A 17,293-nucleotide genomic window follows, 5' to 3' on the forward strand; every position below is an offset into this window, starting at 1 on the left:
AAGAAGTGAGAGTACAAACTCTGAAGACGTTTAGAGCTACTGAAAAAGTCTTGAAAAGATTGGTTATGACGCTTATTATATTATTTTGAAGTTTATTAAGTTATTTCGAGGTTTAGAGAGAAAGATGAAAGAGTACATTTTTTCAATAATTAACTAAAAATCCAAACAAAAAAGACACAGATTATAACAGGGGAATGGTTTATCTTTCAGCAACCAGATAGAACTTCCCAGCTTGACTCTCACTTCCTCCACAGACAAACACTATTATTGAGTCACGTCACCAGTGACAAAACTTGCATGGAAGTCACACTTATTTATCCATCCACCTAAAAAAAAAAAAAAAAAAAAAAAATTATCCATCCACCTACTTTAATTTCACATTATCTACAGATGCAAAACAAAATATAAAATAATTAAAGATAGTTTATCTATGATTTACTGAATGGATTACGTCATGTGACTAGCTACAGAAAAATTCTGACCACTAAGTGTAACATGAGCAGGGACGAGACAGGGCATCCAAATCCAAGCACAAAAGTTTATTAACATAAAACAAAAACAGATAAACCAAGAACAAGAGTAATCCACAGAGAGCAGGCAGGAGAGCAATGACCAACAAACAACTGAAGCACAGAGGTTAAATAGATTAACAAGGGGCTGATGAAGGACAGGTGTTGGTGATTTGACGTCATGGTACCTAATGTGGGTAACTAGGGTGACAAACAAGGTACAAGGCAGTAACCAGGAAGTGAACAGAAAAAATGGGAACCAAGAATAGACTTTAACATAAAAGTCCTCCTTACAAAATACAAGACACAGCACAGGGATCGTGACAAGGTGTAGCTGAGGACCACCACATGGCACAGAAGACCACAAGGGCAGATCAGACAGGCCTGAAGGTCCCCATGGCGGATCAGGCGGAACTGGAGCAAAGAACACAGGTTAGGGTTGGCCTCTGAGGCAGTGTGTCAAAACAGAAAAAAAAAGTTCGGTAATGGCCTCCGTGGCCATAACAGGGCAGGCAGGACATTCAGGAGAAAATGTCTTTGAACTCGGCCTCCTTGCACGAGACTCGGAACCATAAAACGGGCTCTCTAGCCGAGGCAGGGAGTTCATAGGTGACCTTCATGGTCGTGACAGGGCACACAGGAAGCTCTTGAACGACCTCCGTAGTCGTGTCAGGACAGTAGGGGCTTCGAAGGCAACCACTGTGGCCGTATCAGGGCAAACAGAGTTCCTGGGCGGACACCACCGCCTCGGGCAAAACTAGATCTGGTTCCGCCACCTCGGGAGAAACTGAAGCATACACGGCCAAGACACAAAAGGGCCACCGTCGTAGCGGGGAATGGCATCAACAGTTGGAAAACCCACAGACTTGATACCCCCATGGAGATGCTAGCTGCTTGTACCAATATCAGTGCTGTGTCCAAACTGGAAGTCAATCTCACATGCCTAGGAACCACCTTGGTATCTTCAGGTGCAACGTTTACAGTATGACAGCTGGAAACTCTTGCGTGGCGGCCATGACGACTGGAGACTCTGGAGTAGCGTATACAGCATGAATGCCTCGTTCCTCCTGGTAGTCCAGGTAGGTTCATGCAACGGCATGACCGAGCTAAGTGGCTCAGATAGCCCCCCTCGAAAAAAAAGATCATGAGGGATATTTCCTTCATTTTGGCAAAATGAGCCAGCTCAACAAAGTCCTGTACATAGTCCTCAATTTTTCAGTCTCCTTGGCAGAGACACATAATCCACTGCTGGGTCCATTTGTGGTCGAGTCTTTTGTTATGTACGGTGAACTCAAAAACAAAGGAGAGCTGGATCTAAATGCAGTGATTTTAATAAAAGAATAAACATAATAACAACTCCAACACGGGGGACCAGAGAACCGAATGAGTGCACGAAACATACATCCGTGTAGGACAAGACTCAACCAGGAACACAAGAAACACTGGGGTTTAAATACAAAAGGAGTAACACACCTGAAAAAAAAATAAAAATAAATAATCAATAAGAAAAACTACAAAGGACTACAAAACATGCATGGAGCAGAAAAGGAAATAGCACTCCACACAACTACAGGGGAACCGGGCTGGGATCATGACACTAAGACTTCAATATATATATATATATGAAGATTTTTATATTTATACTTATATTAAGATTAATATATCGTTATATATGTTACATTTTATTTTGTGTATGTGTGCCATACAGCAGGCTATACATAATATTCAAATAATATACAAAGTATGAAATACAGTGTTGTTATTATACTATAAACTATAAAAATATAAAAATAATTTTTCATTATTTTAAATGAATCTGGAATAACATCAAATTTAAATATTAGATGGAAAAAACGTTACCTTAAAAAACAACAGAACATTAAAAGTGCTGACAAATAACTACAACTGAAATAAAAATAAATTAAATCTAAAAAGAAATATAAACAAATAATAAAAATGACAAAAAACAAAATTACTAAAATATAAGAAACATTTAAATATAAAAAGCAACTTTACAAATATTAATAAATACTAAAATAATATAAAATAATAAGTATGAATATATAAAAGTACAATAGCCCATAAGAAAGCAAGCAAGTGATATAAAAACAGTACAAAAATGTAGAGATAATGCCAGCATGCTTTGAAAGAGCACATTTGACAGTTTGCCACTGTGAGAAAAGAGGAGATTTAGTAAAGCCGTCTGTAGCGTGAGAGCTCAACAGCCACAGGTGAATCCCACCGCTGCTATAGGACTCTCCCTTAGAAAAAAAGAAGAAAAAAGCCCAGGTTTGGATTCAAGACAACAGCAGGAGGAAATCCCCATGTAACAAAGAAGTTGTTTTGGATTATACACATGAGTAGTTTTAGGGACATACCATGGAAGAGAAGAAATACTCTCTGATCATCAATGATTCAACGAGCCGGATCCCAGCACAATGACGTCTGACTTCAGACACGCTTGGAAGATTTTCATACTTATTGACTGTATCACTTCCTCACCAGCAGGTATACATTCTGAGAATGTTTTGAGGCATGGCATACTGTAATTAAACATTCTAGTGAAAAACCCTTTCAGTCCCGCGAGGAACAGTTCAGAGAATATGGGTGTCACATGTTACATGTTCTCAGAGGGAGATGCTTCTCTTTCAAGACATTGCACAGTCTATGGGGCTTGGCAAAGCGCATCTACAAATTACATAGACAATAAAAGTAGGGTATCAGACAATAACGGGAGCAGAGTCTGTATGTTAAATAATTGACAAGTGCAAAAGGTTGAAACACTACTAGGCTATACAAAATACATCTACATGCATATGTAAACTTGACCCAGTGGTGAATAGGATGTAAACACTTCCTTTTCACAGTCTGTCACTTTTTTGACACGAGTTATTTTAAGCCAGAGTGTTTTCAGCTACATTTGAATATGTTTGGGAGGATTGATACTGTAGCCTACATAATATCACAAGTTATGACTTCGTTTAACACTCAATGTGGATATTAAATGCTTGAAAGTGTAGCCTTTTCAAAGAGTTGAAACAGAACTGATTAAAATGCTAATTTCATTCCAAGTCATGGTGTCCATTTTCATTGTTTACCAAAATACAGAAGTTAGCGTTATCTGTAATGACAATGCTCAAAGTATACAGCAAGATCCTATCTGAATGTGAAAAGACTAAAATCATAGAAGCTAGTTAACAGGCTACTATCATAAATGTTACTGCTGCTTTTGCTCTCATCCCTCAAATTACATGATCTGTTTTTATATTAATTTAACTCATCAAAATAATTGAGTCAATTTCAACTTTTTTTTATACATTATTTGATATCCAAGACAGCAACATAGCTTCGGGCCGGATCTGGTAGGCTACATGTGGATTCAACGCGTATAGGCCTACAAGATGTGGGCCGGATCTGGGCCGACACTATAGGCTTGTTCAACTTAAACCAGCACTGCACAGTGACAGATCGATGGGTTTATGACATCAATGTACCACAAGAGCGATCGAAAAGCATACAGAGCCGTCTGGTCTCCAATCGTTCTCTTGGTATTTTGATGTCATTCACCGATCGGTCTGTAGGCTACAGCGTTAGTTCAAGTCGAACAAGCCATATGTTGCTGTCCTGGATTCAATTCAACATTTATTCAGTTATAATTAAATTTGAAATGACTTGTACAATCAAGGTAATTATATAAAAAGGCAGCCACTGAACTTAAGTTTTTAAGTTGATAGGCCTTTTAGGTGGATTTTTTTACAGTGTTCTTTTCAGACTGGTCATGGTGCCGATGTGCAATGAGCATGCGTATTAGTAAAAAAAAATATTGACAGACAGTCTGCCGCTAAGTGGAAAATAGGTTACCTGATGATTATTGGATTTAAACTGTAGTAACTATGATATTTTGTCTGAATCTACAGTAGGCTATATGTTTAACTTGGTGAATTGTAGTCACAGTAGCCTACCGCATTTAAACTAAAATACCATTTTACAGCTGCAATAACTGCTTTAAAGTTTGTTGAGGGTAAGTAACAAACCACTTTCATGATCACAACACTAATATAGAAGTAGTTTGTACTTTATTTAGAGTTTAGTCTTCTTATACATCGTCGTAGTGATTTTGTGTTGGATGTACGCCATCTAGCGGTTGAATCTAGCGTTACAACTTGCAAACAAACGGGGGCATGCTTTATTTTACTCATCAAATTTCACAGTACAAGTACAGCCAACCACATTCACAACAGCAGAGACAAAGACATAATACATAAGCCATAGATTTAGATTTTTAAATGACTCTCAACTGAGAGACACACGCATTTTGGTGAGTCCCACAGAAAGATGAGAAGTTAAATAAAGGGTGGAGGTGTATGACTTCTCCTTTTTCTTTTTTATACTCAGGTAAGCCGCTTTTCAGGAAGTTGCCTTGTAATAAATACACATTCCATACAAGCATACCAAGTTCCCTCACACACACCACACACAAACACCTTTACAATATCCTCAGTCTAAGTTTGACTGATGGTTGATCTGACATGTTTTGGTCTCTTGAAGCCCAATGAAGAAATATGAATCATAGAAAGACAGTGCATTTTCCTCAGGTAAGAGACATTTCTTAAAGCTATTATTCAAATATTCAGTGTAAAAATCGTTTTAACTGCAACTGTACTGTGTTGAAAAACAATGGATAATCATTAAACTGTTTCATTTGTTTATATTTAATAAACAAAAATGATATCAAAGCTCAAAAACACATGGCTGTAAATGAATGTAGTGTTGTGAATTCATAAAAAAAAAGCTGTGTTCTCCATTTCATTTACAGATTAATGTAATGCATTTGATGTCCCACATTGATTGCGTTAACCAAAATAAGAATCATAGTGTCTCTATAATATATAGTAATAAAAAGTTACAATTTTACAAAAAAGACCAAACGTGTCTTGGGAATCAGGTGTCCGCAAATCAAGTGCACTAGCATGAAATACAAGATTACAATGACGGTAAATTGTGTGCCAAAAATAAAAATCATCACAACTTCCTCATTTCTATAGTCTTTTGTCAGCTAGTTCATTGTTGCCAAACAATGTTCCATGGAGACAGCATGTGCTTGTCTTAAGAATAATCACAGTTCTTGACTTAAACTCTCATTGTTTCTGCAGCTCAGCAACGAAATGCAGCTGAATCTCATGGACATGGTGAAATCGGGGAAAATGAGTATCGACGAAGCTGTGAATCAGGCTAGAAGTGGCTCAGTACAGAAGCAACACAACTTAGACCTGGAGGTGATCTACAGTGGGCCAGAAAAATTACAATGCAATTGAATGGCAATGCAAACAGTCTTATTGCCAAAATAGAACTTATCAACATTTGAAATATACAGCCGTGCTCAAAAGGTTATGTACACCTTGCAGAATCTGCAAAATCCATGCTATTTTTTAATTAGTACTGTTCTGAATAAGATATATGACATAAAAGATGTTTACATATAGTCCTGATAAAAAGCTGAATTCAGAATTTATAAAAAATGACCCCATTCAAAAGTTGACATACCCTTGATTCTGAATACTGTGCGTCATTACCTGGATGATCCACTACATTTTGCGAATTTTTCAGTTTACCTTTCCCAGCATCTTTTGCATATTTGAACCCTTTCCAGCAGTGACTGTGTGATTTTGAGAGCCATCTTTTCACTCTGAGGACAATTGAGGGACTCAAACACAACTACTAAACAAGGTTCATACAGTCACTGCTGGAACACAACTATTACAAAACAAAAAAACAGTCGTGGATCATCCAGGTAACAACACACAAGGGTATATAAACTTTTGAACAGAGTTATTTTTATAAATTCAGCTACTTTGTTTGTCTTGTGTACTATATTTAAACATCTTTTATGTAAAATATCTTATTCAGACAAATAAAAAATAACATGCATTTTGTATGATAACTCTTATTTTGTTAAAATAATTAACATTTAGCAGATTCCTTAAATGATGAGTAACCTTTTGAGCATGACTATCTTTTATTTTAAAATAACTTGGCAAAATGGGTGTGTAATTCAGTCCGACTGATTTCGTTGAACATTCGTCATAAGAAAGTGTCTGGTTAGTTTAGGCACAGTCCTTGTTAAGGAAATGATTTGTTGTTTAACCAGTCGTCGTGGGCCTGTCCCTAATATTAAGAGCAGATCTCAATGGTGATTTTAATCATCTCTATTGTAAAGTGACCTTTTAGGAAGTATTATTGAATTCTTTGTTTTACATAATATGTTTCTGTTGAAGGAAGAACAGCCATCACAGTATAACTTCAGTGTTCGCAAGTTCAACCGCTACATATGGCAGAAGCGAGTGCTGCAGGTGTGTATCAAGTACATACATATAACGTTTTAATGCACGACATAACAAATGCACGCTTCTCTTCAGATTGATTTCAGCACCAGCCTAATGTGCAGCATCGAGAAAGGCATCGTGAAACGCCAGCTCCTCTTTTCTGATGTGAAAAACTGCCATGAAGCTACAGGTACCAGGTTCTCCATTTCGTTCAGAGGTCGGACTGACTATGAGCTGGAAGCGGCATCTTTAGAGGACAAGCAGAGGGTGAGAACATCACGTGCAACGTGGATTGAATTCATAGTCTTTGGCAGATCAGTCTTTTTAAAAACCTTTAGAGTCTGCATGGCCATGATGAAGCATCTTTATTGATGTATTAAAGACCATGTAATCTCACCTTGCTGCAGATCATGCTGCTGGTAAATCAGATCATCTATAGTAACATATACAGCCCTCCTGTGAATGGGTCTGTTGAAAGGAAAAGCTCACACTTACCTCCAGACAACCTCAAAGAGGGACAGCTTTTACTCCAGAGAGGAGGACTGGCATCATTCAAATGGAAAAAGTATATATTTTCTGACATTTTATGTTTTGTCTACTTCTTGCAAATCAGCCCTTAGCAGTTGTTATACCAGTTAGACTGGAACAAACGCCACTAGAATGATCAGATGTTTGTTAACATTTTAGTGGTGCTCATTTAGGCAGCTATCCTGCAGGCTCATACTTTTTGAACAAACCCCTAACCATAGATACTAAATTATAGTATGTACATCACTTTTTAAAGTAATATATATATATATATTTTTTAAACCGGCAAAATAAAATCCCATAGGCTTCCACTGGATCATAAATAGCAACTTGAATAACATGGAAAAATAAATAATAAGAAATATTTCTTAAGCAAATCATCATATTAGAATGATTTCTGAAGGATCATGTGACACTGAAATGATGCTGAAAATTCAGCTTTGATCACAGAAATAGATTTTTAAGTGTATTAAAATAGAAAACATTTATTTTAAATTCTAATAATATTTCGCATTATTACTAATTTTGAATACATAAATGCAGACTTGGTAAGCAGAGGAGGCTTATTTCAAAAATTTAAAAAAATTATACAGATTTTTTTTCCAAAAAAAAAAAGCTTTTTTAACTCTATTTAAGCGTAAGAAACAACATTTATGGGACAGTTCATATCAGATTTTGTTGCTAATTTGAAATATGTTATTTAATTGTGAGTACGGGAAGCAGTTTTTAAGATTTCAGGATTCCCCGTTCAAATAAATAGGAGTTGGTCTTGGATGCCCGAAATAACTGCACAGAGGCGTTGCAAATATGGCCGCCGACTGAACAGACTTTCATTGAAAGGGACTTTGAATGGCGGGCTCGCAGGCACCGTTTAGACTCATACTCTGGCACATTCAATTCCCATTCTCATCACTTCCTGATCCTGTTCCCCAATTTTCTATTGTTCTATTAATAAAAAGTTGAAAAAGGCCAAAAATAACAAAATATATACAGTAAATATATATTTAAAAAGTACTAACACTTATGCTATGTTCTGCACTCTTAGATATGAAGCTCATCTTCAGACTGGTCAGCTGACCTTGTGGACTGTTGCTCAGAAATCTCCCAGGAGTAATCCAGACGAGTTCGTTTCCTCCAGCGAGACCGTCTGGACTCTCTCAGACATTTACGACAGTGTGGATGATATCAGGTGTGCAGGTGGTGATGGGACAGCCGTTATCATCCATCTCTCAGACGGTAATGTCAGGGTGGAGACCTCCTGCACCACCGACACCTTCACGCTGATCAACGACAAGAATGACTTCCTGTGAGTCAAGTGCTCATTCTTAATCCCTGATCTTTACCTCAATAAATAATAGTCATGAAAAAATCAATGTGTGACCGAAAGTTAACTCAACGACACTCTTTTTATCTTTCTCAGGTTCCGAATACCGAAAAGCGAATATATGACCTCAGAGGCAATCAAATATGAGCGAGACGCCTGGGTGAAAGCGATCAAACAATTATGTGTGGACTGGAAACGAAAGTCACAACATGAACACCTCTATGAAGCCCCTGAAAGAGCTCTCATTGACATTACAAAGTCAGAAAGTGAGACACAGAACGAACACATGCAGTTCACACCTCCACCAGTGCCACCTACACCGAGACCACGTTTACCCAGAACATTCCCAGCTGAGCTTGTAGATGATCCAACAACACTAGAGCCAGAAATCGTCTCCATGAAAGCATCCGAACAGAAGCCAGCCCGGACAGCAGAGTTCAGATCTGTGCTCAAGCCAACCTCTCCAGTGGCCACATGCTCATCACCGTCTCTGAATCTGTCGTTTTTATTGCCTCCACCTTTGCCTGTGCCGTCAGCAGTTCCAGGTCCTGTACCGCCCGCTCCTTTGCCCCCTCCGCTGCCCACGAAATCCAAGCAGCTTTCAGAGAGGACAAAAGCTTTTCACTGGGACCTGGTGACTCAGGATAAGGTATCTGGTCTTGTGTTCGGTTTTATTTAGGGCCCGGTTTACACCTGGCATTAAAATGCGTTTTGGTCGATCGGATCACAAGTTGACGATGGATGGAATGGTGAGAGAACATTGTGCTTGGTTCTTTTTATAGTCTTCAAACCAAACTTGGGTCTTCAAAGTTTAAATCCGGTCTGGCTAACATACTTTTCATAATGTTTAGCGTTAGGTCAGTAGATGGAGAGTAGATAGTCTTTTGTGGCTGTTCGGACTCATTCGACCACATGAGCGTTTACACTACGAAAGCAGTCCGGTCGTTTTCCACTACCTCTGGAAATGGTTGAAAGTGGACAAGCTCAAATTAGTTTAGTCCCCATTTACACCTGTATAGCGCCGTCCATTTCGATGATCCGATTGATCAAAACACATCTTAATAGTAAACAGGGCCTATGGAAGGGGCTCCAGATGTGGCAAGTTTTTGGTCGGACCAGTGTTATTTTAGTGTAATTTAGATATCTTATTGTTTTTATTAATACTTTAAATTAGTTTTAAATTTAATTTTCCATTTTCATATTAGTCGAAGTTTTAATAATTTCTTTTTTATAAAGTCATTTTTTTATTAGTTTTTGCTTCTTTTAAAAAAAAATATGTGTGTGTATATATATATATATATATATATATATATATATATATATATATATATATATAATATGTATATAATGTATTCATTTTTATTTTAGTTGTAGTTATTTTAGTAGCCTATATCAAGTTAAACTAAAATAATGAGAAAAGTTACCTTGGCAACTAGCTGAAATAAAATGCATAAGTTTAAAGTGTTTTAATATTTTATTTCAGTCAATGCTTTTTTTAACGTAAATACTTTCTTTTTATGGTGTTACCTTTAGTTTTAAGCCATTAAAAAAAAATCCATTTGTACAGTATTAAAACCGCTGTAGTTAATTGGTACAATTAATTAAAGTTTGGGTTGTTGGTGCTGTTTGAAATGTTTTTGAAAGAAGTCTCTTCTGCTCACCAATACTTTAAAAAGTATGCTAGTGTTCCGTTCCGAACAACCATAGGTTTATATATAAGAGACACTTGTTTTTTGTGAGACCGTAGTTTTTATTTTTGGTGTAAGAAAACCCCTACAGGTGCTCATTTTTGTTAAATGTGCGTGTGATGATGTTGTTTGCTTGTAAATTCAGACTAAAGGAGTCATTCAACATTCCTTATAGCAAACGCAGCATTGCTGTTTCAGCGTTGCAATAGTTGTTGTGCTAAATCTGTTTCTTAATATGTAATAATTTGCTAAAGATCACTTGCATTCAAAACAGTGCCTTGATATGAAATAATATCATATGAAATAATGGTATTGACTGTTTCCTGCCTTTGCAGATTGAGAAGTCAATATGGTCTTCCAGGAACCCCAGCAAGACTGAAATTGACACCTCACGCTTGCTTGAGCTGTTTGGAGTGAGAGAGTTAAGCGGCCCAGGCCGATCAGAGTCCACCAGTACTATGGAAATCATGTTGAATTCAAGGATCGCTCACAATTTCAGTAAGTATTGCAGGATCTCTCAGGCTATCAGCCAATATCTTTAAATGAAAAGTTCATTTTCATAATAGAAATTAGCAGCCAGGATATTCTTGTAGGTTTGGAACGGCACGAGGGCGAGTAAATGATGACAGGTTTTCATTTGTAGGTAAACTTCCTTTAAAGTAAGAGGATCATGACCTAATGTTGTTGCTTGAGGAGAAATGTCAGGCCGTGTCTTGTTATGAATGGTGTATTTGTTGTAGAACTTTTGGGATCAGTCCTGCTGTGTGAGTTATTGATCTCTGTGCGGATTAGAGCAGCAACCATTAAAAACCTCTCCTGGATTGGCTTTGAATAACAATAGATCTGACAAAACAATTTGCTCATAGTTTAGTTCTCACGTTCTTAAGTCCTCAATAGATTTTATAGTTTGACAAAACACTGTGATTTGAAAAACAAGCTTTTAGCAGACTGCTACGCCGATTACTTTAGAAAAAAGAATTGTTTCTTGATCTTTCTAATGCTCAATTATTTATTAGAGGAGTTTGCAAAGGCAAACCTCACTGTTAGTATTTTGTATACGTTTTCACAACCCAATTAATGATTTGGACATGAATAATCATGTGATTTATTGAGGAGTGGGATTGTGCTACCTTACTAAGCAGTTGAAGATTATATTTCTACTTACATTTATTAATGTATTTTCAGGTTGTCGTAGTGTACGGCTCATTATATGGAAAAACAATGAGCCCAACAAGATATCACATTGAAATTGTGACTGTCAAATGCTAATTTCTGCTTTGTATATATATATATTGTATAACGCTATCATTCAAAAGTTTAGGATTGGTAATTTTTATTAATGTTTTTTTTAAGTGAATTTAATGATGCTGAATTTTCAGCATCATTACCCCAGTCTTTTAGTGTCACATGATCCTTCAGAAATTATTCTAATATGCTGATTTAATTATTCTAATATGCTGATACATGTGGCTCAAGAAACATTTCTTGAGCCACATGATTATTCATGTCCGAATCATAAATTGAGTTGTGAAAAAGTATGAACAATACTAACAGTGAGGTTTGCCATTGCTTATAAGAAATATCAAGAAACAATTCTCTTTTCTAAAATAATAGCAGTCTGCTAAAAAGCTTGTCTGCTAATAACTATAAAATCTGTTCTAATTTAAACCTGGAATCAAACTTTAGCACTAGCACTTTGAAAAAAGTTAAACAAAGAAATGTTATGATGTTAAATGAAGAAGAAATCTTTAAGATTTTACTGAACTATTAAGAATGGTTTCCGTTAATTGAAATTAAGCTGAAAAAAAGTAACATAAAATAAATATTATATTTAAAAACATGTCAAAACAACATTTACAAATAAAAAAGCACTACAATAACTAATACTAAATTAATAATACATTTAAATATAAATATAAAATAGTGTTGTCAAAACTTTGATGTTAGATGCGATTAATCATGATTAATCGATTTGAAAGCACTTATAAAAAACAAAAATTAATAAAAATGACAAAAGCAGAAAACAAAATTACTAAAACTTTAACTAAATTAGAAACTGAAAATATATAAAAAAGCCAATTCAAAATATTAATAAGTACTATAATAAAGCAAAAATACTACTAAAATATCAATGGTGTGGTTGATTGAAATTCAGAGCTTCACTTTAACTGTTATGCTAATACTATAATTTGTAATGGAATAAATATTTTTTAATTAGAAAAATGGAAAATTTTCTGTAGTGCATTTTCTCAGACTTTTGGAGCCTACTGTATGAAGCATTAAGCTTTCAACGAAAATAAAACGAAGCATAGACAGAACAAATGCTCAGGAACAATTTACATATTGACACAAAGAAAGATCTAAACCTGATAAATCTGGTCTGTTGACCGTCTAAACAACTGTAAAAGATACAACTAGGTGGCAGTGTTGCATCAAACTGATAGATAGACTACTTGGAAATTGCAGCATAAAAAAGTTACTGCAATGTTCCAGTGTCCTCCAACTGATACTAAAGCATGGAATATGTTGATTCATCACACTGGGTTTCAAGTGTTCTGTTGAAAATACCTCTTTGTGATGCACGTTTCCCAGAAGCCAAGCTCTATCTTGCACAATAATGATGCTGATGTTCTCTTAAGCACGTCAGAGGTAGCACAAAACATGTTATTTTTGACCACCCTGTTTATTTGTATCAAAATTTGTATGAGACTTGAATAGCTTCTGACGCTTTTTAATGTAATGCTTTTTTACTTAGTGTTCACTGACTCAAAAAAGCATTAAAGATAAACAATGATTTGCAAATGAAAGTAGGTACTTGTGATCTCTGCTATTAATATTTAAAACATCCCTAGAAAATGTTTTATAAAATGTTGAGGCCACGTTTTGTGCTTGACTGTTGGATTCTAATAGACAAGCACCATTGTATGTCTCTTTGAATGACCTAAAGTGCACTTAAAACTAAAATGAGGGTTTAAAAGTGCTTTTTTTTTTTGCAAAGTTCTGCACCAAAAACAAGACATTTCCACAAATTTTACATTTTATTTTCGACTTAGCTCTTCACAATGAGGTAAACCATGGCCTTGTCTACTAAGGAAGAAAAGAAATTGGATTTCAAAAGCGAGCAAATCCTTGTAAATCAGAGCGAAAACAATAACACCAGCAGCAACCAAACGGCTGTGAGTTTCTCTCACAGGTGCCTCAATTAGGGGAGCGCTATGAAAAATGCATGGCACCCTTTCTAGCCTATGTGTCAGCTATCTCTTCCCTTCCAAGTGTCCTCTTCCTCTTCCCCTGTCTCTGACAAGTTGCGGTGGTAGGCAATCAGGGCCCAGAGCAACCCCCAGGCAATTTATCTCTCAGCCAGTCTAACACGAAGGGGCAAAGGGCTACGGAGCTCGGCAAAATGATAATGCCTTCTCAGATGAATATTGCATGTTGATCAGTAATAACTCAGCCAGAAAACTCCCCCGTCTGCGTGAAAAAGGAAAGCGACTCGCGAGGTGATTGAGCTTGTTGGAGTTCTTGGATGATGGCATCTGTGTTAGCGTGGAAGGAAATGCTCCATCACATTCGTCCCATAGTTTTTCACGTCTGTGACCAAATCAGTATTATGACATTCATTGTTTATGTATATTTAAGTATCTCAGAGTTTCGCTGAAGCATTACACAAAATACAGACGGTTATAAATGCGATGCCTCAGCTAATTACCGCGTAGATTTATTCCGCAGAGACACATTGTAAGCAGATGTAGCTTAAAGTTGCTCTGCACACGGATGGCTATGCGGTGAAAATACAGATGGAGAAATTATGGTATTGTGCATTTCACTCGTGTCTGGGTCTTATCATGAATCTGCTTTCTATCCGTAGGGCCTAAGTAGTTTCGGCTAAACTTTACCACCCCGTTGTGTGAATAAATAAACAAACTACTACAAATCGCTCAGTGAGATTTATTAAGAATAAAGTGTCCAGAATGGTTATGTTATAGGTCTACATATTATTTAAAGTCCCCCGTCAGTAACTTTATCCCTTAAAACTCATCTTTGATCACCAAAATGACATATTGAAAAAAAATTTCCATTAAAAAAATTTTCTTCATGCTTTAAAATAGCTTGAATGTAACTCAACACACTTGCTTCATTTAGTATATGCAGTTCAATGAATAGAGGGAATGCACGTGACGTCACCGTTGGCCGGAGTTACTGGAATTACGCCCACAAGTGGCAAAAAGACTGAGCGGCAGCATTGGTTTTCAGTGTGAATGCTGCGGAAAAACACACAAAACGCGTCTAAAACGGGAACGAGCTTTGAGACTGACTGTGCAACTAGATTTGACAAGAAATATGAGGAATATTTTTACAGACTACCTAAAGCTACAGAACAGAGAAGCAAATAGATCGCTGCAATTCATAGAAACAACTGGACTCCAGGATGCGAAAGGTGGATTTGCAGTTATCCTTTTTGTGTCAATATGCTGAATTTAATGGTAAAATCATTCTCTATATATTGTATTGTTATATTTTGCAGTGACAACTCATCAATCAAATATTTACCACTGTATATTCTGTATAATTTGACATTTTTAAATAAACACTGACAATTTTGTATTTATATAAAGCATTCACAGGCAAATTTGCTGTATGTATTTTCCTGGTGTCGAAATCAGGCACATATAAATGTCAGGAAACACGATTCCTGGCTGCATGTTAATATCCATGGATCACTGGATCTTTAGTAAGTTGTAAGGAACACTATATTGAGTCCAATCTTTAGTTTAAACTGATAATCGTTTGTTTTACCTGCGTTTTCGCAGTTTCCCCTATTAAATCCAGTCACGCAGCAGCTCTTCTGCCACTCAGTCCGGCTGAGGGGGCGTGTTCCGGCGGGAAAGTGACGTTAATGCATTTCCTCTATGCAGATGAGCCCCGCCTCCACTCACTCACACTAGCTCAGAGATCCACTCGTTGACAATCACACGGTTGATGTGATTGGTTACAAGGTAGTTTGTAATGTCAGAAACACCAGCGATGTTTTTGAGTAGGGTTCTCAAGTCTCACGCATGTGCCGTGAGACACACGCAATTCAACCAGTTCACACGCTCAGACGCCACACCGTGTATTTCTCACGCTGAAAAGGCAATGCCAACCAAGTTGTCCTCCAAGCTTTATATATAACGTTGTATACGAGGTGCAAGGACCACTAAGTGAAGTTTTCTGCCGCGAGCACGTATCTCGGCCAGATTGCGTCGTTACTAGGCAACAGATGCGCGAGCACACGGAAGTTGACGGAATATTCTCGGCCACTGTACTTTCGTTACTAGGTAACCAACAACATTGCGCGAACACACGTCGTGATGGAGAAAGTAAGTTGGAAGAAAGCTTGTCTAAAATTTTTAGGCTAGAACATTTAATATATAGTTATAATACATTTAATTGTACTAAACTACTTTGCAACCAGGCCAGAAGCTTTGGCTCAGTTTCGCTAGCTTACGTTATCTGAAACTAAGGGAAATGTTAGTGGGTATGGGAAGGAATGAAGATGTATTTCTTCATTTTATTTTAAATTATATAATTATACTGTATTAATAGTCTTTCTAGTTACACTAAGGCTACATGTATTAAAGCAGAGTGCTCTGGGTAATATTTTATATCCTGTCAAAACATACATTAATCATTGCCATTTTTGGAATTTGTTATATTTTTGTATATTTGTAATTTTGAAATATAACATTAAAGAGTATATTTGATGTGATGAGTTGCTCTGTCATTTATCAGATTTACCAATTGTTATAATTTCAATTTGTGCTGGTTAATTATGCACAATGGGTAAATTTGGGGGGCGGGGATGGGCGGGGGCGGGGCTCCATTAGGGCTCCTCCCCTAACCGCATGTGATCTCACTCCAAGCTCTTGATAAAATTTGAGAACCCTGTTTTTAAGACAGGCTTTGTTTCACTGCAGTTTTAAAGAGAAAATACTCAGTGTTGACTTATTCATTTACACATGGTTTGTCTTATAGCACATTAAAAACGCCACATAGACATATAAACAACATTAAAAGCTTGATTTTTGCCACAGGGTGACTTAAAAAAAAGTGTGAGTTGCCTACATAATAAGTATTTTAAGAACATTGTACACTACCGTTCAAAAGTATGGGGTCGGTAAGATATTTTATTGTTTTTAAAGTCTCTTATGCTCATTAAGGCTGCATTTATTTGATCAAATTTACAGTAAAAGAGTAAAAATTACTACAATATAAAATCTAATATGCTGATTTGGTGCTCAATAGTTTCTTATTATCAAACAGTTGTGCTGCTTAATATTTTTTACAGAAACAGTGATCAATGTTTTTCAGGATTCTTTGAAAAGATCAGCATTTATTTGAAATACAGAGTTCTGTCATGAAACTCTAGATGGCGCAGGCTGATTCTTAAAATATATAAAATTTTGGTCCTTAACTCTATTTGTCTATTTGTATCTTCATAGCGCAGCTGATTGGTTGCTGGTGGTATCAGCAGCCAATGAGCTTGCTGCTCATCATTCAAATACTTGGCATTGTTTGCTGTTTCCAATCTGCATCGCGCTTTCAGAAACCCTTCATCTTCCCCAGCTCCACCTGTATTAACATTGCCAATCTCTGAGAGGGTTGTCAAAACAGAATGCAGTTAATGCATCCTGAATGAGAAGTATTAAATAATACAAAATATTACAGACCACTTTGGTACGGTAGTGTAGGCATATATGTATCAATGCATGTGTAGGCATAATGCATTCAATAATAAATCTGTTATAACATGTCGTGGAATTTTATGTTTATTTGGGCTAGTGCCCCACTTTGCACCAGACAGTTTGATCATTAGCAACATGCTGATGTTAAACTGTATTGGAATAAATAGTGCACCGAGTCTTATTTGTATGGTTGCTA

General features: G+C 36.6%; 1 protein-coding gene across 1 annotated transcript in view; it reads left to right on the plus strand.

Moving 5' to 3' along the window:
* The first annotated feature begins 4,980 nt into the window (after window positions 1-4,980).
* Window positions 4,981-17,293, plus strand: part of LOC143725957 (uncharacterized) — a 38,838-nt gene continuing 26,525 nt past the window's right edge. Inside the window, exons 1-8 of the mRNA XM_077218867.1 lie at window positions 4,981-5,104; window positions 5,663-5,785; window positions 6,785-6,859; window positions 6,926-7,099; window positions 7,240-7,397; window positions 8,406-8,666; window positions 8,781-9,333; window positions 10,708-10,870. Of these exons, the coding sequence (XP_077074982.1) occupies window positions 5,072-5,104; window positions 5,663-5,785; window positions 6,785-6,859; window positions 6,926-7,099; window positions 7,240-7,397; window positions 8,406-8,666; window positions 8,781-9,333; window positions 10,708-10,870 (1,540 nt within the window). The 5' untranslated portion in view covers window positions 4,981-5,071. The remainder of the gene's footprint in view (window positions 5,105-5,662; window positions 5,786-6,784; window positions 6,860-6,925; window positions 7,100-7,239; window positions 7,398-8,405; window positions 8,667-8,780; window positions 9,334-10,707; window positions 10,871-17,293) is intronic.

This window comes from Siphateles boraxobius, unplaced genomic scaffold, assembly GCF_051911475.1.
Source record: "Siphateles boraxobius isolate OS27281-9 unplaced genomic scaffold, OSU_SipBor_1 77, whole genome shotgun sequence".
Taxonomy (NCBI): domain Eukaryota; kingdom Metazoa; phylum Chordata; class Actinopteri; order Cypriniformes; family Leuciscidae; genus Siphateles; species Siphateles boraxobius.